The following is a 22529-nucleotide window of genomic DNA, read 5'->3' as shown; positions in this document are numbered from 1 at the left end:
GGGCCCATACTACCTTCCACACCTACCCATATTTGTATGAAGTACTACCACAACACCCTAGTGACAAATATACATAACAGACGCTCAATCCTCACTCCTAGAGGAACACTGGATATCTCATACTGAGGGAAACCCTGGGCTAGTAGGCATCATAAAACAGGCAACATTATCATGAAATCCTGAAGATCCCTAGCCTAGTACTAGCATGATGTTCTATCAAAGTTCGAAAACAAATATCATGTATGGTATTTTGGGGTTACTTACTGGCTCCGGCTAATCGTACCTCCGCATCCTCCTTTTACTTAATTTGAAAACCATTTTAAATTCTCTTTTAAAAACTCTCCCTGATTTGAGACTGGATTCACACGAATGTTCCTGCAATTTACTCAAACCAAGGCTCTGATACCAACTTGTAACGACCGAAAATTTCAACAAATTTTTAACTTTTAAAAAACAACCCATTTTAATAATGTTATTACAAAAAGGTTTTCAATACATTTATTATCAGAGTATTCCCAGAACCACATCATAAAACACAAACACGAGGAGCGGTACGATCCCGCCTTTGCCTTGCCACTGTCTCCTGAAGAACCTAAAAAACATAAAACCACAACTGTAAGCCCGAAAGCTTAGTGAGATACCCCCAAAATACCAACCACATATACCACACACATAACATACTATATCATATTGAATCACAGAACAGCCATGCATATAGGGTCTACTGTGTGACTGGTCCGCCGCACCAGCCAACAGTCCACCTGGTCCACCCTCCGCATCTAGCCATATACATCAAGTTTGCAGTGTGGTTGGTCCGCCCGCACCGGGCCTTCAATCCACCTGGTCCACTCTCTGAGTCTATAGTATGACTGGTCCCCCCGCACCGGGCCTTCAGTCGGCCTGGTCCACTCTCCGAGCCTCGGCACGTCTGGTCCGCCCTCGTGGGGCCTACAGCCTATCCGGACCGCTCGTTGGGCCTTCGGAATAACCGGTCCCCCTGGGTATGTTGGCCTACAGCACAAAGCAGGTCCCGCCTCAACCCAAACCCCAGTCAAGCAATCATGTGCACATAAACATACAATCATATAACAATTCACAATCAATCAAACCGATCTAGCAGATCATGTAACACAACATACTCTAAGCAGGATACCGACCTAATCGGCCACTAGACTAGAGTCACCCTATTTACCAGGATACCGACCTTAACCAGGTCTCTAACGAATACCATCCTAACTACCAGGATGCAAACATAGTAAACAACAACATAACAACAATACCCGGATTACATTCCGATAAAGGGCCGACCTTGGTGCCTTAGACCCTGTTGATATAGTGAGGATAACTCACCTCGCAACTGCTGACTGGAAAGATAAGACCGAGATGCTCCAACCGCTGACACGATCTCCACCACTGGCTAACACCAACACTGAACTCAAAACAAAAGCCAACAATTACCAAAATGCTCCTGGAAGTCAACTGGTAAACCCTTGGTCGAAGTCAAAGTCAAAGTCATCCTCCTGACTGACTCTACTTGCCGAGTCAACCTAATGACTCGTCGAGTCCCCATGCTCAAAACTTCCCCAATCCGCGACTCAACTCGCCGAGTCACCCAGAGACTCGTCAAGTCTCACAACTCTGAGTCCCCTCGCACTCACTCACCGAATCCTCCCTTGACTCACTGATTCATGGCTTCACCAGAAGAAGTTTGGACCTCATGACCAGACTCGCCGAGTCCAAGAACAGACTCGCCGAGTCCAAGGCCATCTTCAACCTACTCGCCGAGTTGTTCTTCCAACTCGTCGAGTTTCAGTCCATCTTTAAGCAACTCGCCGAGTACACCTTTGTGACTCACCGAGTGCCTCTAGATCTTAACCCATGCAGAAGCTTTTCAGGCCATGCAGATGATTCAAAACATAGATCTCCCCTTATACAACCCATCCATCATGTAAAGTGGCAAACTTTACGTGAATCCAAAGAGATCTAGGCATTTTACACTCTAGGGCTAGGGTTTGGGACAAGATAGCTTCACCAAACACTCAAGAACAGGGACTTTAATGCACTCTAGACCTTCTCCATTCCAGATCTGAGGTGGCAACCTCATATCTATCCTTCAAACTCAAAATACCACAAGCTAAACTTCCCATACATCCTAAAAATGATGAATCTAGATGAATAGCAGCCCAAAAACGAGATAATACCTCAAAAGGAAGCCCCCAACAACAAAGAAATCTGAATCCAAGCAAAGCCCCTTGCTCCAAGCCTCCTAACTCTCCAAGATCTTCCTCCAAATCACTTTTCCAAAGCTCAAATGCACTCAAATCCTTCACAATCACGCTTCTAGGGTTTTCTGGACTTCAAGGGAAGGTAAGGAGGCTGGGGAGAGGGTATAATGTCCTTTATATAGGGCTCATCCCCCGAAATTAGGGTTTTCTTCACTCAGCGCCTACTTGCCGAGTCCAGCCTTGGACTCGCCGAGTTGGCCACTTAACACGCGACCTGAGTCGCGACCCTACTCGCCGAGTCAGCCCATGGACTCGCCGAGTTGCCCTTCAAATTTACACTTTGAACCCCGAACTTGCACTCTTGGACTCGGGATGTTACAAACCTTTTGATGGAAAGAAATCTGTGATCTTGAAACCGGACGGTTATCAGGCCCGACTGGAAGGGTGAAATCGAACCAACAAAAATATTTGGTCAACATTAAAGGAGCGATGGTGAAGTGTTAGTCGACTAAGGAGGTGGAGATGAGGATTAAAGGTATCCAGTATTTGAGGCGGTGAACTACCTATAGGAGGTGGCAACGGTGGTAAAAGAGAAGATGACAAGTTTGCTGAATGAACAGTGGTTGTGAAAGAGAAGAGTGATGTAGACGACCCATGCACTGAACATTTGTTATTCTTGCAAGGACCAACTTGCCATTTCAATTTCGATTTACAGCAAATGAAAGGGACCAATTATGCCGAATCCTTGTTCAGAAGTCCCTTTGGGATTCAATTTTCCACAAAATCCCAAAAAAAAAATAAAGTTTCCAACAATAAAAGAGTAACAATAATACAGGGACCATTGTTGTAAAAAATCCTAACTGTTTAAACTTTTCACAATCTTAATATATAATAATAATAATAATAATAATAATAATAATTCATAAAAATCATTATACTGTTTTAATACAATCGAAAAAATCAAAAAACAATTAAGCTTTTGTAGAAGTGATTCACAACAAGTTTTCTTTTTTCCTTTATATAAAACCATTCATATTTTATGGTTTGAATTTTGAAACACGCAACAACCCATTGGGATATATGATATCCTGGCGGGATTTTATGAGAAGACAACAAAATTATTAGATCCGATACTGGCGCTCAGGTTGAGAGTTGTTGAGAAAAAAATATGCGATTTGCATTCTTCTTTTTCCTTTCTGCTTTCTGATCCCAATTCCGACGATTTCTTTTTCCCTCTGATTGATTTTTCCCTCGAGTTAGTTGTCGAGACCTTGTCGCCTTGAGCCCTTGACTCTTGCACCGATTGAGAGTTGAGACCTGATCGATTTTCCCTCTGATTTCTGATCCAGCCAAATATCCCTCAGTCCATTCTTATTTCTGATTCTAAATACCCCTCTGATTTATATATCTTTCTGAAATCAGTTCGAGAATCTGAGAATTCAAAGACGCAAAGCACGCAATTGATTTATGAATCTGTGTATGTTTAAAGCTTCTTGATTGTTAAATTCAATTTTTTTAATCTGATGCAAATGTCGATTTTTATACCCTGTAATACGAAATTCGATATTTTAGACAATTAGACTGTTAAATTCGACTTTTTGTTCTGAATCAGATGCAAAATTCAAAAAAAAAAAAAAAAAAAAAAAAATCACATACTTCGCTACAAATTTTGATTTCTTTAGCTGTTAAATTCAATTTTGTTTTTTATTATGATTTTGTGACTTGGATTATATTATTCTGATTTCTGCTACATTCTTTGGCTGTTAAGTTCGTTTAAAAAAAAATCTGATGCTGTGACTTCCATTATTCTTTTCTGTTGCATTAATCGATTTTGTTTTAATCCGATGTTGTGACTTGGATTAATTTGATTGCTGTTTGCATTTGGATTTCTTATTGTAACCCTCTCATTATGAATTTCATATTTCTGCTGTGTATCTGGATTTTTACTGTATTTCAAATTCTTACGCAGCAGCTACCAGCATTATAGAACAGGAAGTACTTGCGAATGGCGCCAATTTTTATTACGTGAATGGTTCCCGCCACCGGCCACCGGCTCACGCCACCCTGATGTTCTTTCAATTTCACTTTGCAAACGTTGATATGCAGCATATGCATGCCTGTGAATTTCACGAAAAGAAAAAAACAGAGTGAATCAATTCAGAGAATATATCGCCACCTTTCCATTCTCCCTTTTCCTTGGCTTCAGAAAATCTGTAAGGTACTATCTTTTCCCTTGTTGAAATGATCTGATATACGGATATCTGAAACAGCTCACGATTAAGGTCAAAATTAGGAAAACGAGGACGAGTTTGGAGGATAGCTAGTTATGATGGGGGTTGAATTGGACAAAAAGTACGCTATCATTGCAATCAAAGCTTGTTATAGATCAGCTTCGAAGCATCCCGTGGTGGTTGTTTTGATTCTTTTTACGATTTGGTTTTATCGATCATTCCCTCTGCTGTTTTCTCTTTTGGTTTATGCTTCTCCTATTCTCGTATCCACTGCTGTTCTGCTTGGAACTCTGTTACTTTTTGGTCATCAAAATGCATCCAAAATCCGAAAAGAAGGAAAACAACAACAACAACAACATCATCATCATCATCATCATCATCAGATCCACAATCTGCGAGTTAGGGCTATCGAAGATACTGGAATTGGTGGGAAAGGTGTAAGAAGTGAAGCGCGAGAAAATGCTATTGGGAAGAAAAATTCTGATGTTAGTAACGTGAATCTTACTGATGATCATCCTAGGGTACAAATTATTAAACGAAGAAACTCAATTGATAACAGTGTATTAATGGCTTATAAGAAGTTAAAAGAAGAAGCAAAGAATGAAGTGTGCAATCACAATCAAAAGATCGATTTGAGTGGAGAGAAAATTATGTTTGTAAACCGTTGTGCTCAGTTTCAGCCTCCACATGCCAACAATACAGAGGATCATAAACGATGGGAGACAGGATCTCAGCATTCTGAAAGCTCATTCCCAACTGCTTCCATGGTTGGTGCCCTTCCATCGGTTCATGATCTTCCTCCACTTCTGCAACCACAAGTTACTCAAAATAATCACATGTTGCATGTTCATAGAAGCGAACCACAAGTTCCTCATCATCATGCTCAGACATTGCATGCTCACAGAAGCGAATCAGAAGTTCCTCATCATGCTCACACGTTGCATGTTCATAGAAGCGAACCAGAAGTTCCTCATCATGCTCACATGTTGCATGCTCATAGAAATGAACCAGAAGTTCCTCATCATCATGCCCAGACATTGCATGTTCATAGAAACGAACCAGAAGCTCCTCATCATCATGCCCAGACATTGCATGCTCATAGAAATGAAGCAGAAGTTCCTCACCATGCTCAAATGTCGAATGTTAACGCATATGCTGCTTCCAATCATTCTCTTGAATCAGATGATCATGATGACGATGATGAAGAAGAAGCACGTACATGGACAGAAGATGACCAAAAGAATCTGAGAAATTTGGGAAAATCAGAAATAGAGAGAAACCAACACATGGAGAATCTTGTCGCTAGGCAAAAAGCAATAAGAAACATGAGGATTCAAGCTGAGGAGAATTTGGTGAACATAAATCTTGATATTTCTTATAGTTCCACTCCCATTGCATCAACAAGAAGGAACTCCAATGCATCTACAAGAAGGAATTCAATGGATGTTCCTTACGATTTCAATGAAACTGTTGTGGAGTCCACTCCCTCGGATATGATGCCAAGAACAAACACTTATGATCTTCCATACGACTCAAGTGGGCCCACTTTTCAATCAGATGCTTTATCCTTCCAACCAAACCATGAGGGAGGGGGATCCAGGCAAAACGAGGGTTATTATACTTTTGGGGCAAGTGAGAATGTTAGTCAAAGAAGCCGATCTTCTGATGACGACGACATGGTGAAGGTCCATCATGTTACAAGAGATGGCAGAGTTTATGAGTTTAAAGCAAGTGTTAATGGGGGTGAGACACGAAAAGAAAAAAGTAATTTTGAATCCAGCCATCGCCATGAGAGTTCTGATGTGGCTTCTTCAACTTTAGGGTGGCACGTACACAATGATGAGGTTAAAACAAGCGATGTGGGTGAGAAAGGTAATGAAAAAAGTAGATTTATAGTTTTTCTGAAATCGATAATGTACGTATGTAACATCTTTTATTTTGAATCCAGGTTATCAAGGGAAAAGTAGCAGTGAATCAAGTTCGTCATCATCATCGTTTTCTGATGTAAGTGATCACTTAGATGATGAGGAAGAAGAATACGATTATAGATCTGCAGTCATGCCATCAACACCAGAGAGACAGGTATAACCCAAAGCTAATTCAAGATTTACCCTTTTGTGTTTTCAGTTCTTATGAATTATTTCTGATCATATCAAGATGTGAAGAGATTAGACCTCGATGTTTGTTAGCCTATTTTAATTGAATAATATCGTGAGTCCTCTTTATCCTCCATAGATCCCTCTTCAATTTCTCACTTTTAATCTTTCATATAGATCCCATCGTTGTAGGGATCTAACCAGCAAAAATTGCAATTATTGTGAAATATTTGTTCATTGACATCAATATATTTCTAATGCATCATGTTTTGTCATGTGTAACATCATAGAACAAATAATTAAAATACTTAACGATTTGCAGATCCAAGAGCAACAACGGAAGAATATTCAACAAAGCCCTAAATTGGAGCATGGGGACGGGAGGGTGCCCCAAAGGCCGCCTAAGGGTCTAACCTCATGGTTTGGATGGAAGCCATGAGAGTCACCCATGGCAAAGCTTTTCTAGAGTAAGTTTTTATAATATTGATTTTGTATTTTTCATTCTTGTGAATTAACCAAATCGCTAAAATTAAATTTTGTAACATTTATTATTCAAATTTGTGCATGACAAGCTACATATATAGGATTTTATTTGTTGTAAACAAACCATTGTCTTCGTTAAGTACATTTGGTAAGATGAGATATTTTAGACCAAGCTCTTATATTTGCTCAATTTTTTTATTTATTTATATGAATATGTTATTTGTTAAAAATAAGTCAATTTTGGATTTTGTGTTCCTTAAGAATGTTGCAACATGTATGATAGAAAATGTAACATTCATGGTACCAAGCAACACACAAATGCATTGAGACACAATAACGTTAATAACGTGTGTCCACACTTTGTCTGTGGGGTCACAATCACATCAACATATCCAATCAATTTACTAATAACTTTGACAATACAATACGCATTTACCTTTATTTTAAATGATAATAAATTAAGTCCAAGTCTTTTGGTGATTATTTTAAATTTAGTTATCTAAAATAAACTCGTGTCCAAAATATGTTCTTTACGATTTGTGTTTTAGTATTTCTTATTAATGTATTTGAAGTAAAAAGTTGCTTATATGTCTAATACAATTGTAAGTTAATCATCGATGATGCTTATTTAAGTGACAAGTTTTAAATATATTTTGGTAATTAATTTAATAAATATTTTAAAATATCCAGAAGAAACTGCAAAAATAATCCCTATTGTGTATTGACTAGTGTTTTCTTTACTTTAGGTTTCAAAAATATATATTTTTGAAAAAAAGAAATTCGGGTTTCGACAATCTCTTCGTAATGCATAATGACCACACAACTCCCATTAGATGCTTGCATACAAATGGATAACAAAATACGGATTTGTTTCTTATTGCCATTTAAATCACCATTATATGAGAAAAAGTCCATCAATTATTACTATCATTAAGAGTTCATCCATAGTACATAATATAACGATTATATAATGCTTTCGGTCTCATATTTTATAAAGGTTTTATAAATGGTGTTGTTTTGCATATCTCTTAATTTGACATAAATTAAATTCACCCTTATTTAAATTATCTTTTTGATTTGATTTTTTGGTCTTTTGCTTGTTATTTTTTTATTTTGTTTCTTTTGTCGTTTTTCTTTAATATTATTATTATTATTATTGTTATTATAATGTTAATTAACTATGTCATTTTGTTTTTAATTATTTGTGAACAATATTTTTTATATATTGTTTTTAACGTCCCATCTATTCATGTGTTATTTTTTTCGTGACTATCATTGTGTTAGTTTTTTCGTTTGGACTAACCCATCTATTCATGTGTTATTTTTTTCGTGACTATCATTGTGTAGTTTTTTCGTTTAGACTAACCATATATTGTTCTTTTTGTTCAAACTAACCATGTGTTATTTATTATTATTTTTTTTAAAAAAAAATTACAAACAATTATATGTATGTTTGGTGTGAGTATTATTTAACGGTTATTAAAATCGCAACAAAATAATAACACTAGATAGTCTAAACGGGAAAAAAAATATTAACTTATGAATAGTCTGAATGAAAGGATAGTTCAAGCGAAAAAATATCATAGATATAATCAAAACAAAAACATAGAGATAGTCGGAACGGAAAAATAACACATTGATAATCTGAATGAAAAAAAAAAATAACAAGATTATAATCCGACTGAAAAAACAAAGCAAGGGTGGTCGGAGCAATAAAATAACACAATGACAGTTAAAACGATAAAAATAACATAGTGATAGTCAAGCTATTGAAATCATAGTATAAATAGAACATGCAGAAATCTTTAACACGATACAGATGTGTGTGTATAGTCAAGTCTTGCCTAGGGATGAACATTAGGACCGTCGGAACCAGAACCATACCGGAACCGGAATTGGTAACAAGGTTCGGTTATCGGTTCTCCATTTTTATGGAAACCGGTCCCGATTCTAAAACCGGAACTGATTTGATAATTTTTCCATTTTTTAAAATGTGCATAGCTCACTCATATGATGTCGGAATTATTTGATTTTTTTCCAACATGTAATTTGGAGTTTGTAATTTATTTTTTACTGTACAAACATATGCTTTGGTTAGATATTGAATCAGACACATGCCCCGAAAGAAAGAATATCGATGTTGCGTTTTTTCTATTTCAACATTTTATTTTAGTTTTTTTGAATCTGTCCCATTTTTTTAAATGTGCATAACTCATCCATATGATGTCGGAATTAATCAATTTTTTCCAACATGTAATTTAGTGTTTATACTTTATTTTAGACTATAAAACACACATATTTTGGTTAGATATTGAATCAGTTATAGACCTCGGAAGACAGCATCTCGATGTTGCGTATTTTCTATTTCAACATTTTTTTTGGAATATGTCCTGCTTTAAAATGAGCATAACTCACTCATATGAAGTTGAAATTACTTGATTTTTTTAATCACGTAATTTAGTGTTTGTACTTCAATTTAAATTGTAAAAAGTCATAATTTAGTTAAATATTGAATCATTTACAAGATCCGGAAGATAACATATCATCTATAATATTTCAACTGGATCTAGCTTAAAAAATAACCGAAAAATCGGGACCGGAACTGGAATCGGCGTTAGAACCGGCGGTCCGGTTCCCGATTCTTATAATATAGGAAAATCGGTTCCGGTTCTAAAGCTCATCCCTAGTCTTGCCCTTCCTACAATATGAAGAGTATATGAAAAACAGTTAATCAACAATTGTAAGTCAAATCTTAGTGAGTTTCTCAAGATACCATATATCATAATACATATACGATGCATACAAATAGTGGTTCACAACCTTTTGTCGTCCTACCAATAACGTGTGTATCTGGACTCATGACATATTATATAACCAAATAATATAAACTAACAACCAATTATATATAAGATTATTGTAGTCCACACATGCAAATAATGGCCTTCAGCCTAAGGCTGGTCTGCCCATTTGGCCTTTAGCATAAAGTTGGTATGCCCATTTGGCCTTCAGTGTAAAGCTGGTCTACCTCGAGTATCTTGGCCTTCAGTACAAAGTTGGTACACCCTCAACTCACAACATGATATAATAGAGAAACGAACAATCTAATGATAGAATACAATCTACTAAGTTATTCTACTTACTTAACATAATACTACAACATATCTAAATGCTAACATACATATGATATCTATTGTAACATACAATATAGTGAGATAACTCGCCTGAACAATTTCTCAGACGACTAACAACCATCCAACTAGAAAACAAGCTCGCTAACCACGTATTAACCTATAATATTATAACTAATCTCTCTTTATCTCTCTCTCTCTCTCTATATATATATATATATATATATATATATATATATATATATATGTAAATATATATATATATATATATATATATATATATATGTAAATCAGATAACAAAAGCTAGATCCTTCACTAATTCCAATAACATTGAATGACTATCAAATAAGGATTAGCTAGTCAGGACAGTCCGAAGGCAATATCATTTTAGCATATAGCTTTTATGAAATACAACAACCTTGGCCAACATGTCAATCCTAGACATCAAACCCATAAGCAGATTAATCAATATAATAACTAGGATTAATGATTAATCTAATACACATGTTCATAATAACGAAAACATATATTCTTCATATCAGTTATACTTAAGTGAAAGTGTAACTTCCCTGACTCGCATACTCCAAATATCCCCGAGCAGAACTTCATCGCTGACTTTTTATCTTTCTGAAACCTCTAACGTTTCACTATTGAAGCTACATAATGAGAATTCGAATCACGAGGGGCTAAAATGCTCGAGGGTGAAAGAGAAATTCTCAAGTGAGAATGGTGCAAGAAATAAAAAGGGAAAGCCTCCTATATATATGTTGGTCTGGAGGGCGCGTTGCGTCCATACCAAGGTGCAACGTGCCTTTGGTAGTTGGCTGGAGTGGCCACCAAAGCTGCCATGTGTCCAGGTGGTAAGTTATTATGAATGTGTAAATAAGATTTATCAGTAATTTTAATCATAATATTGATTGATCTACTTACGAGAGAGGTGTATAGAATGGTCATGTTGTCTCTATTGTTGGATTTCAGAAAAGCTATATGCTGAAACGATCCTGACTTCCAACTTTCTTACCTGACTGATCCTTATTTAATAGAACTGTCGATATTCATTGGGATTAGTGAAAGATCTAGCTTTCATTACCAGATTGTCATGGGGAATAATAAGTTATAGAATTATAGGTTAAAACTTGTTAGGCGTGTTACCCGCATGTTGGATTGCAGTAGGATTACCTAGATAACTGTTAATCGTCTGAGTAATTATCCAAGTGAGTTATCTCACTATATTATGTATTCCAGTATATATCCATGTATGTTAGGATATAAGAGCTAGTAGAATAGTCTCTGTATGCATAATGTTAGTAGAGTAAAGGGTATAGTCTCTAAGGTGCCCGTATGAATAGAGTCAAATGTGTAGTCTCTATGTAAGCAATTGTTAATGTATTCGTTTGTAACACCCGGAAACCAGAAGGCTAATTAAGGAAAGATATTAAGCAAATTGAAGGTCTACTCATCGTGTCCAAGGGGGACAACTTGACGAGTAGAAATAAGTTTTTGGATGCAGGTTAAGAAACCTACTCGGCGAGTTGGAGAGGACCAACTCGACGAGATGGTATGGGTTTGGGAAACCCTAAATCCGGGATTTGTACCCTATTTAAGCATCTTAATCCCCATCTTATGGCCTCATTTCTAGCCTCCATTATCCAAACTGTAGATCTTGAAACCCTAATGCTTGTGAGCCATTTTTGAGTGAACCTGGTGCATTTGAAGCTTGTTGAGAAGAAGAGAAGCTTAGAGATTCAGAAGGAAGTTAGTAGATCTAGAAACAACACCTCATCCTCTTAATTTTCTGGTATGCAAGTCTCAACCTTGCTTAGTATCTTGATAGATTTTCTTTTTTTACTTTATGGAGGTTTTTGGTCCAATAAGCCTAGTCCTTAGGATATGGACGTCCCAAGTGATCTACCTTTCGGATCTGGAGTTTAGAAGGGGTTTCATGGCATAAAGGTGTAAACATTATGACCATGGAAGCCCCATACAAGCTTTAAGATGCTATTTTGGCCTTTTAAGCCCTAAAAGGCCATGCATGGAAGGAAAGTTTGAGGCTTTATGTGTTCATTGGGTGTCCAGGGCCTAGATAGTTTTCATGCTTTGGGTTGGAGTATTATGGCCTTTGGACAAAGATCTATGTCCTAAAGAACTAGGGTTTGAGTTAAACCCATTAAGAAGGATTATTAACGGGTAAAGTTGTAAACTTTACCCTTGGGAGGGCACTTCAGTATGTAGAAGAAGTATGAAGTTTGGATTTGGATAGTAGAGGCTTAATCTGTTAAGATGGCCCAAAAAAACTAAGGAACTCAGCGAGTCCAGAGAGGGACTCGATGATTTGAGTCATTATGTCCCGATCCAGTTTAAGGTAGAACTCGACGAGTCTGTGAAGGGACTCGACACGTTGACTCATTTTGTCGCGACTATGAGTAGCCAGGGAACTCGGCGAGTCGGGTGGGTGACTCTGCGAGTTGGATAGCGATTTCAAGACTTTGATTTATTGAACTTGGCGAGTTAATGGATCAACTCGGCGAGTCGAGTCAACCCATAACGTTCACTTTGACCAAAACCTTGACTTCAACCATGCGTAAAATGGTCATTTTACTCTATGAAGGATTATCAGTTCTTGACTAAGTAGTTCGGGGAGTCGAGAGATCAGTAGTTCGGGGTACTGCCAGCTAGCAGTGAGAGGTTATTTGTGGGATTCTGTAGTCAGCTTGTGAGGTGAGTTTTCTCCTGTAGGAGCGGGTCGAAGGCACCAATGTCGGTCTGTTTATCTATGTTAGCATATGCCAAACTTAGGTACGATGCTAGGGTTAGCCTAAGGTAGTTTGTATGTTCCGGACTTCGGTCCGATGCCGGGGCAAGCCCGAGGAAGGTCTAAGCTTTCCGGACTCTAGTCCGATACCGGGCGGGGCCCGAGGAAGGAATGCATGTTTATTTATACTTGTTATCTTTGTGATACTTGTATATGCCTGGTAGGGAGGTGAGTGTGGTCAGGGTCTCGTATCTCATCACTAGCTAAGTGTGGACGGGGTTCTATATCTCACTATTAGCAGAGTAGGGTGGGGCCTTCAAATTAGAAGATATAGTGTTATGTATGATTCTCTATGTACTAGTGATGTGCACGAAAGTACCCATTAATTTTAATATTTATAACCTAACAAACTTAGACTAACTATGCACTTATAGGCAGTGTACCTAGTCAGATTATAGTATAGCTTAGGTAAGTCGGGTGTCGATCACAGGGAACGGTGGATTAATTTAATATATTTAATTATAGGTTACAGGTTACATGAGAAGAATAAAGAAATAAATCTCAAACTAACAATTAATTAACTACTCTCGATAAACTAACAGGAAAGCAAATCTCTTCAGGTACTTTGGTTTAGACAAATTACACCTTAAAAACATAGACAATTGCATACACAAATTCATTTATTCATGTTCACCGATTCCTAAAATGATTAGATTCGCGTTCACTATAACTAATCCTTTAGCAAACAAGTCAATTCAAACAGTGATCAATTGGTTAAACTAACATGCTTCCTAGTGTTCAGTTCGTATCAAGCAAGACTTGTAAATATAGTTAACCAAATTAGACATTCAATTAACCTCTTGTTGATGGTCATCAAACAAGGCTCACACATTAACTTATTTATTCCCATGTTAATCCTAGTTTCACATTCGTTATTCCTAGACTTATAATCTCGATGGTCATCAAAATCATAAGAGACAAACAATCAAGCATATGTCCATACAACTCAATTCACTTAACAATTAACAGCAAATAATTATCATTAATACGTAAGGATCTTTTAACAAGCTTGGAAAGATAAATTAAACACAAACAAACTATTCAATATAGCAATTAGTCTAATAATCAAAGCTTCATTCAATCATAAACACAAAGTAAAAGGTTTTTACACCCAAGTCAGAAACTAAATACAGAATAGTAACACAATGGAATGCTAAACATGGTCACGTTAACATCCCATAGGATTACCGACACGTATCCGCTCTCCGATCTCCGCTCCCGTTAGCTTAACGGCCTTCCGGCCGCCTCCTAGACCCTCAAAACGGCAACTATGAAGTTTTCGTGTTGCACAAGTCGAAGTGGAATATCATAGATTATTCAAATTGGTGGAATGATATAGGGTATTTATAGTTGATGTAGATGGAATTATATGGAATATTAGAGTTGGATTGGAATAAGGAAACTAATGTGGCTTAGGGATTAAGCAAATAAAGATAAGGAAAGTGGTGCTTGGGGAATAAGTAACTTGGAGGGAATTTCCGTCCAGCTTTTATGCTTCATCTTCAAGGCTGATTTTGGATAAGATAAGTGTCGAATTAGCCAAAAGTCCCTCTCACATAAGTCGTAGCAAATTTCGTCTAGTTTTCAGAACAGTTTGAACCTCGACAATTGGACTTATGAGTCATCAGATATACCCAAAACAATGAAGAGGGGTCAATCTGCCAGCAATATCCTTTTTGCATCTTTTCAACTCCATTCTCTTTCTTTTGCATTCCATCTCCCATTTTAACTGTAATTAAATATTTCAAAGCATATTAAGTTTATTTTAGTTCTAAATAATAATAATAAATGCTAAAATATTAAGATATGTTATACATAAATATATATAAAAATACACATATCAAAATACCCCACATTTAGCCTTTGCTTGCCCCCAAGCAAATTTACTTTTATTTTACCAATATTGCACTAAACAATCCATTTAAAACTCAGCCATTATGCCAAGACCTCAACGCATGCATTTGTGTCTAAAATTTTCCTAAAGTACCCCCTATACTTTAAATACTCACAATCTTCATAAACACTTGCCCACTTTTTCCGAACAATGCTCATTTTATGCAACCCTCCGAATCCATCCGCAGAAAACCTCCTAACCTCAAGGTATTTTTAGTTGAGCAACCTAAGCATACATAATCTAGAATTACAATTTATGATACCACTATGGAGCTTTTTAAAAATTCTTCACTTTCTTAACAATTTGATCTTTGATTTCTTTGAATTCACCACCTTATTTGATTTGATTTCTTGGTATCTTCAACTTTTTGAATTTCTTGGAATTTTGGAATTTTGATCTTCACTTTATTTGCTCCAAAATTCTTCAAACTTTTTCGTAATTCTCTCTTTTTTTACATGTACCTCTCTTTTTTCACTCAAAACCTACATGCTTAAGCAGAGGCGCTCAACCTCAACCTTTATTGGTTAATGATAATAATTTTCCTGGATACATTTCAGGTTTAGGCTGCTAAACATATTGCATCCTTCAAACCGAGCGGGGTTATGTTTATGTTCCATGATTTCACTAAAATAAAGGGAAGCCACAAATGCACTATAACGTATATTGGCTCAACTAAACATTTGAGTTCTTAGCGGATCATCTTATACAATATTAGCAAAATTTTAAATTATCACTAGATTTTTCTAAATTTAACTATTATTTCAAGTTTGCTTTTAAATTTTTAAATTTCCCTAAATCTAGCAATTTCCAACTATTATTTCATTTTTATAATTTACTTTTACCGACCCCCTACCCCACCCTTATTTCATACAATGCCCTCATTGTATGCTAAAACAAATTAAGAACATAAAAAGGGAGAAAAAGGAACAAACTCCCCTGGGTAGTTGTGGCGAGATCGAATGGGGCTGCTACAGGTTGCTTCAAATATTGCTGAAAAACTGAAAACTGGAACTGCTGCTTCTGAATGTGCCGGAAAATACAAAAGAACATTGACTTATGAAATATGGTGCGAATGATTGAAAACTAAAGCAATGTATAGTGACCATGACGTGGGAAAGTGTCAACCATGTCGTGTCGTCGAGTGAGGAAAAATCCATATCGCGAATAATAGCATGGCCAGGACGTGGTAAGTGGTGGTCACGTCGTGGTATGTAGAATAGCAGCCTCCTCTCGCGATGAAAAACTCCCCCACGATATAGGAAAGTGTCAACCATGTCATGGCAGCCGGGATGATACTTCTACATCGCGTCAAAATAAAACTCCATGGTGTGGGAACAGCTCATCCATGCCATGGGAATCAATGTATAGTTAGAAACGCCACTCTTCGAAATAATAATCCCTCCAAATATCGACGCGCACCCCACACTTATTGAAAGTCATGGCTCTCAAGTGTCAACTTCAAACCCTCACACAGTTTTTTTCTCTCGTGACAAATCAACATTCGACCCCAATTATTGAAATTTTTGAAAGCATCTGGAGGGTAAAAGTTTTGCAAAGATCTGAAACATCAAGAGCATCAACATGGAAAACAAATTTTAAACAAACTAAAAATAAAAATAAAAACTCACTAAAATAACTAAAAAACCAAAATAACTAAAAAGGATATCACGATCACATGTCTTCGCCAAAATCAAACTACAATTGTTGATTAAATCCCTTGCATACAAGAGGTGGTTTGCGAAAACAAAAACTTTCGGGACCTGTCAGACTATTTCCTTTGTTTTCTTTGCACCATTAACTAATAAGTAGAACAAGAGTTGACCCAACTAGTCAAGAGTAGCAAGAGTTCAGTCTTCCACTTAACCACCTCGATACGCCTTGCTATACTACGCCTTGTGGATTGAGTTGGACAAATCACCAAAGTAGTAGACTAAACAAGTCAAGAATTCCCTAATCCCTTGCAATCACGAAACCCATGCAAAAGGTAAAGCCAATCGATGTGTATGATCACAAATTCCTGCAAATAACAACAAGAACCTTCCCGACAAGCGAAATGATATCAATGAAAATAAAACTAAAAAAATAAAATAAAATAACTAACTAAAAATAAATAACGAATAATCAAATAAACTAAATTAATTGAAAGCCGTTCCCCGGCAACGGCGCCAAAAACTTGATGTGCACGAAAGTACCCATTAATTTTAATATTTATAACCTAACAAACTTAGACTAACTATGCACTTATAGGCAGTGTACCTAGTCAGATTATAGTATAGCTTAGGTAAGTCGGGTGTCGATCACAGGGAACGGTGGATTAATTTAATATATTTAATTATAGGTTACAGGTTACACGAGAAGGATAAAGAAATAAATCTCAAACTAACAATTAATTGACTACTCTCGATAAACTAACAGGAAAGCAAATCTCTTCAGGTACTTTGGTTTAGACAAATTACACCTTAAAAACATAGACAATTGCATACACAAATTCATTTATTCATGTTCACCGATTCCTAAAATGATTAGATTCGCGTTCACTATAACTAATCATTTAGCAAACAAGTCAATTCAAACAGTGATCAATTGGTTAAACTAACATGCTTCCTAGTGTTCAGTTCGTATCAAGCAAGACTTGTAAATATAGTTAACCAAATTAGACATTCAATTAACCTCTTGTTGATGGTCATCAAACAAGGCTCACACATTAACTTATTTATTCCCATGTTAATCCTAGTTTCACATTCGTTATTCCTAGACTTATAATCTCGATGGTCATCAAAATCATAAGAGACAAACAATCAAGCATATGTCCATACAACTCAATTCACTTAACAATTAACAGCAAATAATTATCATTAATACGTAAGGATCTTTTAACAAGCTTGGAAAGATAAATTAAACACAAACAAACTATTCAATATAGCAATTAGTCTAATAATCAAAGCTTCATTCAATCATAAACACAAAGTAAAAGGTTTTTACACCCAAGTCAGAAACTAAATACAGAATAGTAACACAATGGAATGCTAAACATGGTCACGTTAACATCCCATAGGATTACCGACACGTATCCGCTCTCCGATCTCCGCTCCCGTTAGCTTAACGGCCTTCCGGCCGCCTCCTAGACCCTCAAAACGGCAACTATGAAGTTTTCGTGTTGCACAAGTCGAAGTGGAATATCATAGATTATTCAAATTAGTGGAATGATATAGGGTATTTATAGTTGATGTAGATGGAATTATATGGAATATTAGAGTTGGATTGGAATAAGGAAACTAATGTGGCTTAGGGATTAAGCAAATAAAGATAAGGAAAGTGGTGCTTGGGGAATAAGTAACTTGGAGGGAATTTCCGTCCAGCTTTTATGCTTCATCTTCAAGGCCGATTTTGGATAAGATAAGTGTCGAATTAGCCAAAAGTCCCTCTCACATAAGTCGTAGGAAATTTCGTCTAGTTTTCAGAACAGTTTGAACCTCGACAATTGGACTTATGAGTCATAAGATATACCCGAAACACTGAAGAGGGGTCAATCTGCCAACAATATCCTTTTTGCATCTTTTCAACTCCATTCTCTTTCTTTTGCATTCCATCTCCCATTTTAACTGTAATTAAATATTTCAAAGCATATTAAGTTTATTTTAGTTCTAAATAATAATAATAAATGCTAAAATATTACGATATGTTATACATAAATATATATATATAAAAATACACATATCAACTAGCATGATCTTGATTATATGTTTGTATGTGTATAGCTGGAGGGGCCCAGAGATAGGCGGGGCCTGGTAGAAACAAATTTGTATATCAAGCGGGGCTTAATGCGAGGCGGGGCTTGATGTCGGATTCGTCCGATGTCGGGCGGGACCCGATGTAGTGGGCTAGACCCATTGTATGTTGTTATGTGCTTGTGTATATGGTATGTGGTAGTTTGGGGAGATTCACTAAGCTTCATGCTTCAAGTTTTTAATTTTGATTTCAGGTACTTCCACTTGCAAAGGGAAGAGTTTGGGATGACTGCTTGACACACACCTCAGTTTTTAGGCTAGGGTGATTTAGTCTGATATTCGGATATATATGATTATTGATACAATGATTGATATGACGTTTTGAGATATTTTCACATATGTTTTTATGAGATGATTTGGAATACCATGGTTTTATTTATGATTTAAAACAAATTTTTTGGATCATATTTTTGGGATGTTACAAGTTGTTATCGAAGCCTTGGTTTGAGGGATTCAGGCACACTCTCGGATGTGTATGAACTTAAACTAAGGACTCGATATGAAATTTTTCATAAAGAAAATCATTTTATAAAATAATTTTGAAAAAAGAAAAGAAATTTTGAAAAGATAAAAGAGAAAAGGGTGTGATGCATGCAATAAGCCGAGCTCAACTAAGTACTCCCAAATTAGGGCTAAGGATCTGGGAAGGATGCCTTATGAAAACTGCATGTTAGATTAGGGCTAAGGATCTAGGAAGGATGCCTTATGTGTGTGTTATATGTGTATGAGCTTGTAGATTTGCATGCTAGAATTGATAAGACAGTGGTAGGATAGCATATTTAGGTTATGCCTGATTGTATGAGCTTTAGAATTTTATGCTAGTACAGATTCCTCATTAGAGGATAGAATGGTTTGATTGGATTATGTTGGTTAGATTTTGCATTGTCTTAATGTTGCTTGCTTTGTGCTTTGTGGGACTCCTGGCGATGTGAGCTGGCTACTAAGTGAATATGCCAAGTCGCATGTTGCACAGGATGGATAATCTCGGAGGGATGGAATTGACCCTATTGCGCAGCTCTTGTATGAGTCCAACCATTCTAGGGATGAGTCTTTTACTCGAAGGATTATCTAATCTCTATTGCATGTGGTTATATTCATGAGGTAGCTAGTTGACATTAATAGGAAAACCTTTAGCAACTGAGGACTCGGTGGGGTAGAGATTAGCCTAGGGCAAGCCTAGGATGAGATTAGTGTTGAGAGCAGCAGTAGTAGTAGTAGTAGTAGTGAAAGGGACTTGGTGGAGTCGAGGCAATTCTTGAGGAAAGTAAAGATATGTGTGGAAGGTAGTATGGGCTCATACTACTGAAAGCAGAGGATCCGTACTTGAGTCAAGAAGGGCTGAGATAAAACCATGAAACTTGTAGTGTGTGTGTGTGTGTGATCCCTCGATAGTGATGAGTATTCTGATGGTTGTTATGTTATGTTGCAGTATGGTGATGCTACATACCAGGCCAGTTGGCAGTTCAAGCGGCAGGGAAGGATCAGGCTCGGGCTCTGGAGCCGTGCAGCTCGATAAGCAGATGAGAGAGTTTATTTCAGCTGAGATTACGCACAGTATTTTGGACCAGACTCCTGTGATCTTTGGTATGGTCAGGGAGGGTATTTTGGAGATTGTGGACGATACGTTGGGTGCATTCCACATCGAGATGACGACCACGATGGGGGCACGCACGTTGATCTTCAGGGAGTTCAGAGCCTATGGAGCTTCAAACTATCATGGGGCTAAGGACACCATTGCTAGCAGTCGGTGGTTGGCAGATGTCACCAACGCCTTTCATTCTAGCAAGTGTCTCGAGGGGAACAAGGTTCGACTCGCTTCTTGTCTTTTGAAGGATAGAGCATGTGATTGGTGGGGGGAGGTTGGATATACTGTTGGAGATGATGCCGCTATTGATGCAATGATGTGTAGTGACTTCTCAGCTAGGTTCAGGGCCGAGTTTGCACCGGTGATTGGGGTGCAGCAGTTAGCACGAGAGTTTCAGGACCTCCAGCAGACTACAGAGAGGTAGATCGACTTAGATGCAGATAGGGACCTTCTTGGTCCGCAATATGTAATGGACAAGGAGATGAAGAATGCTCGATATCACGAGATGCCGAGGAGCGACATCAGGCAGTTTGTGAACCGATCCGGATGTAAGACATTGGAGGATATGATCGTTCAAGCCAGGGAGAGGTAGATCGACTTAGATGCAGATAAGAAGAGTAAACCAGATAAGGTGTAGACATCTGTTGTCAAGGTCGGGCAAGAGGCCCAAGACATCATATTCTAGATCAATAGGTCATCATGACCGTAATCGTTGTGGTAAGTACGGCAGGACACACGAGGGTGCTTGTAGGAGTGGTAGTGGTAGTGATTATAGTTGCTTCAAGTGTGGCCAGATTGGTCATTATAATAGGTATTGTACTACTACCACCACCCAGGGATCAGACATGATCTTCTTTCATTGCAGTCAGAGAGGCCACAAGAAGGCTCGATATCCGAGTTTGGTTGTAGCAGGATAAGTGATAGCACCTGATCATGTGACATTGAGGATCACTGATGGTCGTCAGGGCCGGGCAGAGGCGCCTGCAGCGAGAGCAGGGCTTTCCAGTTGATTTTAGAGTAGACACGAGCAACTTCCGAAGTTGCAGGTGCGTAACTTTTGCCTTTCTATTAGTTTTTATTTATGATTTTCTTGCTATTATCTCGCATCCTGGAGGTTGTCGAGGCCAACAAACTAATAACCCTAAATCTTTTACACTAAAATAGTGTATAGTGGTAAAGGGGTCGAATCCATGGAGATTGGTTCAATTTATAACTCTATGAAAGATCTCTTTGTGTAAATACTTGCTAAATGAAAATAAATTAAAAATGGGGGTTTTAGTGTTTTGAAATACTTGAAACAAACTAGAATTAAACTATGATTTAAATTGACAATTTAACAAAAACAATATTTGATGTAAAATCAATAAGGGAGAGGTGGTTGACTTAAGGTTTCCTCACTTTGACTTTTGGATGAACATGTCATTAGAATCCAGTGGTGCAATACTTGTTTTAAATCCTCAATTTGGCCATAGTAATCCAAGAAGCTTGTAATCACCTAGACTTTTCTTAGTTTTTAAAATGGTTAGATAAGCTCATAACAATTTCCTTAGTCAAAGTCACAATTTACATTAAGCATGTAATTAGTGAAATTCAACTAGCTTTAAGAACTAAAAAGTCACCAAATCCAAGAGGAGGCAATTGATTTCACTACCATATTGGAGAAAATGTTTTTATGATTGTGTGAAGCAAAAAGAACACAAAAATCATTTGTTGCTTTCTAAATTGAGGATCCTTTACTTAATCAAGAAATTAGCTATCTAATCACCACAAACACTTTAAACTCATGAATAAAAACATACTAGTAGTAATAATATGTTAAAACACAAACATTTCCATAAAGATTTAAGAACAAATTCATGGATTCTTCAACATTCAACAAAAGTTCAAAGGATTCAACAAAAAGTCAACCAATATTAGTTTAGCCAAGCATGACTAAACTCAAAGAAGAAAAGTTAGATAAGATTGTACCAAACATTTGACAAAAATCAAGAGATGAAAAGAAGATGTTCTTGAGGTGTTCTTGGCCTTCAAAAGTGCTCCAAACTCCAGAAAGAAAGTGTCAAAAACCGGACATCCAAGATAAGGCTGAAGAGGCACACCAAACTTCCCAATATACAGCTCTAGACAAAATCCCGAATTTTCCCTTGTTAGGAATCCACGCGGGCCGCGGGGAATCTTACGCGGACCGCATGACTATGACGGAGTTTTTTGGCTTCTTCATGATTTGGGCCCCCACAGTTTAACCATTGGCCTAGTTCGAGTCTAATCAGCTTCTAGCCTATTTTT

The 22529-nt window shown here is 37.2% G+C and overlaps 1 protein-coding gene across 3 annotated transcripts; it reads left to right on the top strand.

The window, feature by feature from the left end:
• Positions 1–3267: 3267 nt before the first annotated feature.
• LOC145014066 (uncharacterized) lies at positions 3268–7187 on the top strand. 3 transcript variants are annotated; one of them, XM_078972435.1, is made up of 5 exons: positions 3268–3702; positions 4198–4438; positions 4519–6328; positions 6405–6538; positions 6875–7187. In XM_078972435.1, exons 3-5 carry the CDS (start codon positions 4552–4554, stop codon positions 6989–6991), a joined length of 2028 nt encoding a protein of 675 aa, XP_078828561.1. In that variant the 5' UTR covers positions 3268–3702; positions 4198–4438; positions 4519–4551; the 3' UTR covers positions 6992–7187. The 3 variants fall into 3 exon arrangements, with proteins under 3 accessions (XP_078828561.1, XP_078828559.1, XP_078828560.1); XM_078972433.1 differs by having other exon boundaries at positions 4198–4443; XM_078972434.1 differs by having other exon boundaries at positions 4195–4443.
• Positions 7188–22529: the final 15342 nt, after the last annotated feature.

The sequence above is a fragment of the Lactuca saligna genome, chromosome 9 (assembly GCF_052625555.1).
Source record: "Lactuca saligna cultivar CGN05327 chromosome 9, ASM5262555v1, whole genome shotgun sequence".
NCBI lineage: Eukaryota > Viridiplantae > Streptophyta > Magnoliopsida > Asterales > Asteraceae > Lactuca > Lactuca saligna.
The sequence above is the reverse complement of the archived record's forward strand: the minus strand, read 5'-3'. Positions and strand labels throughout refer to the sequence as shown.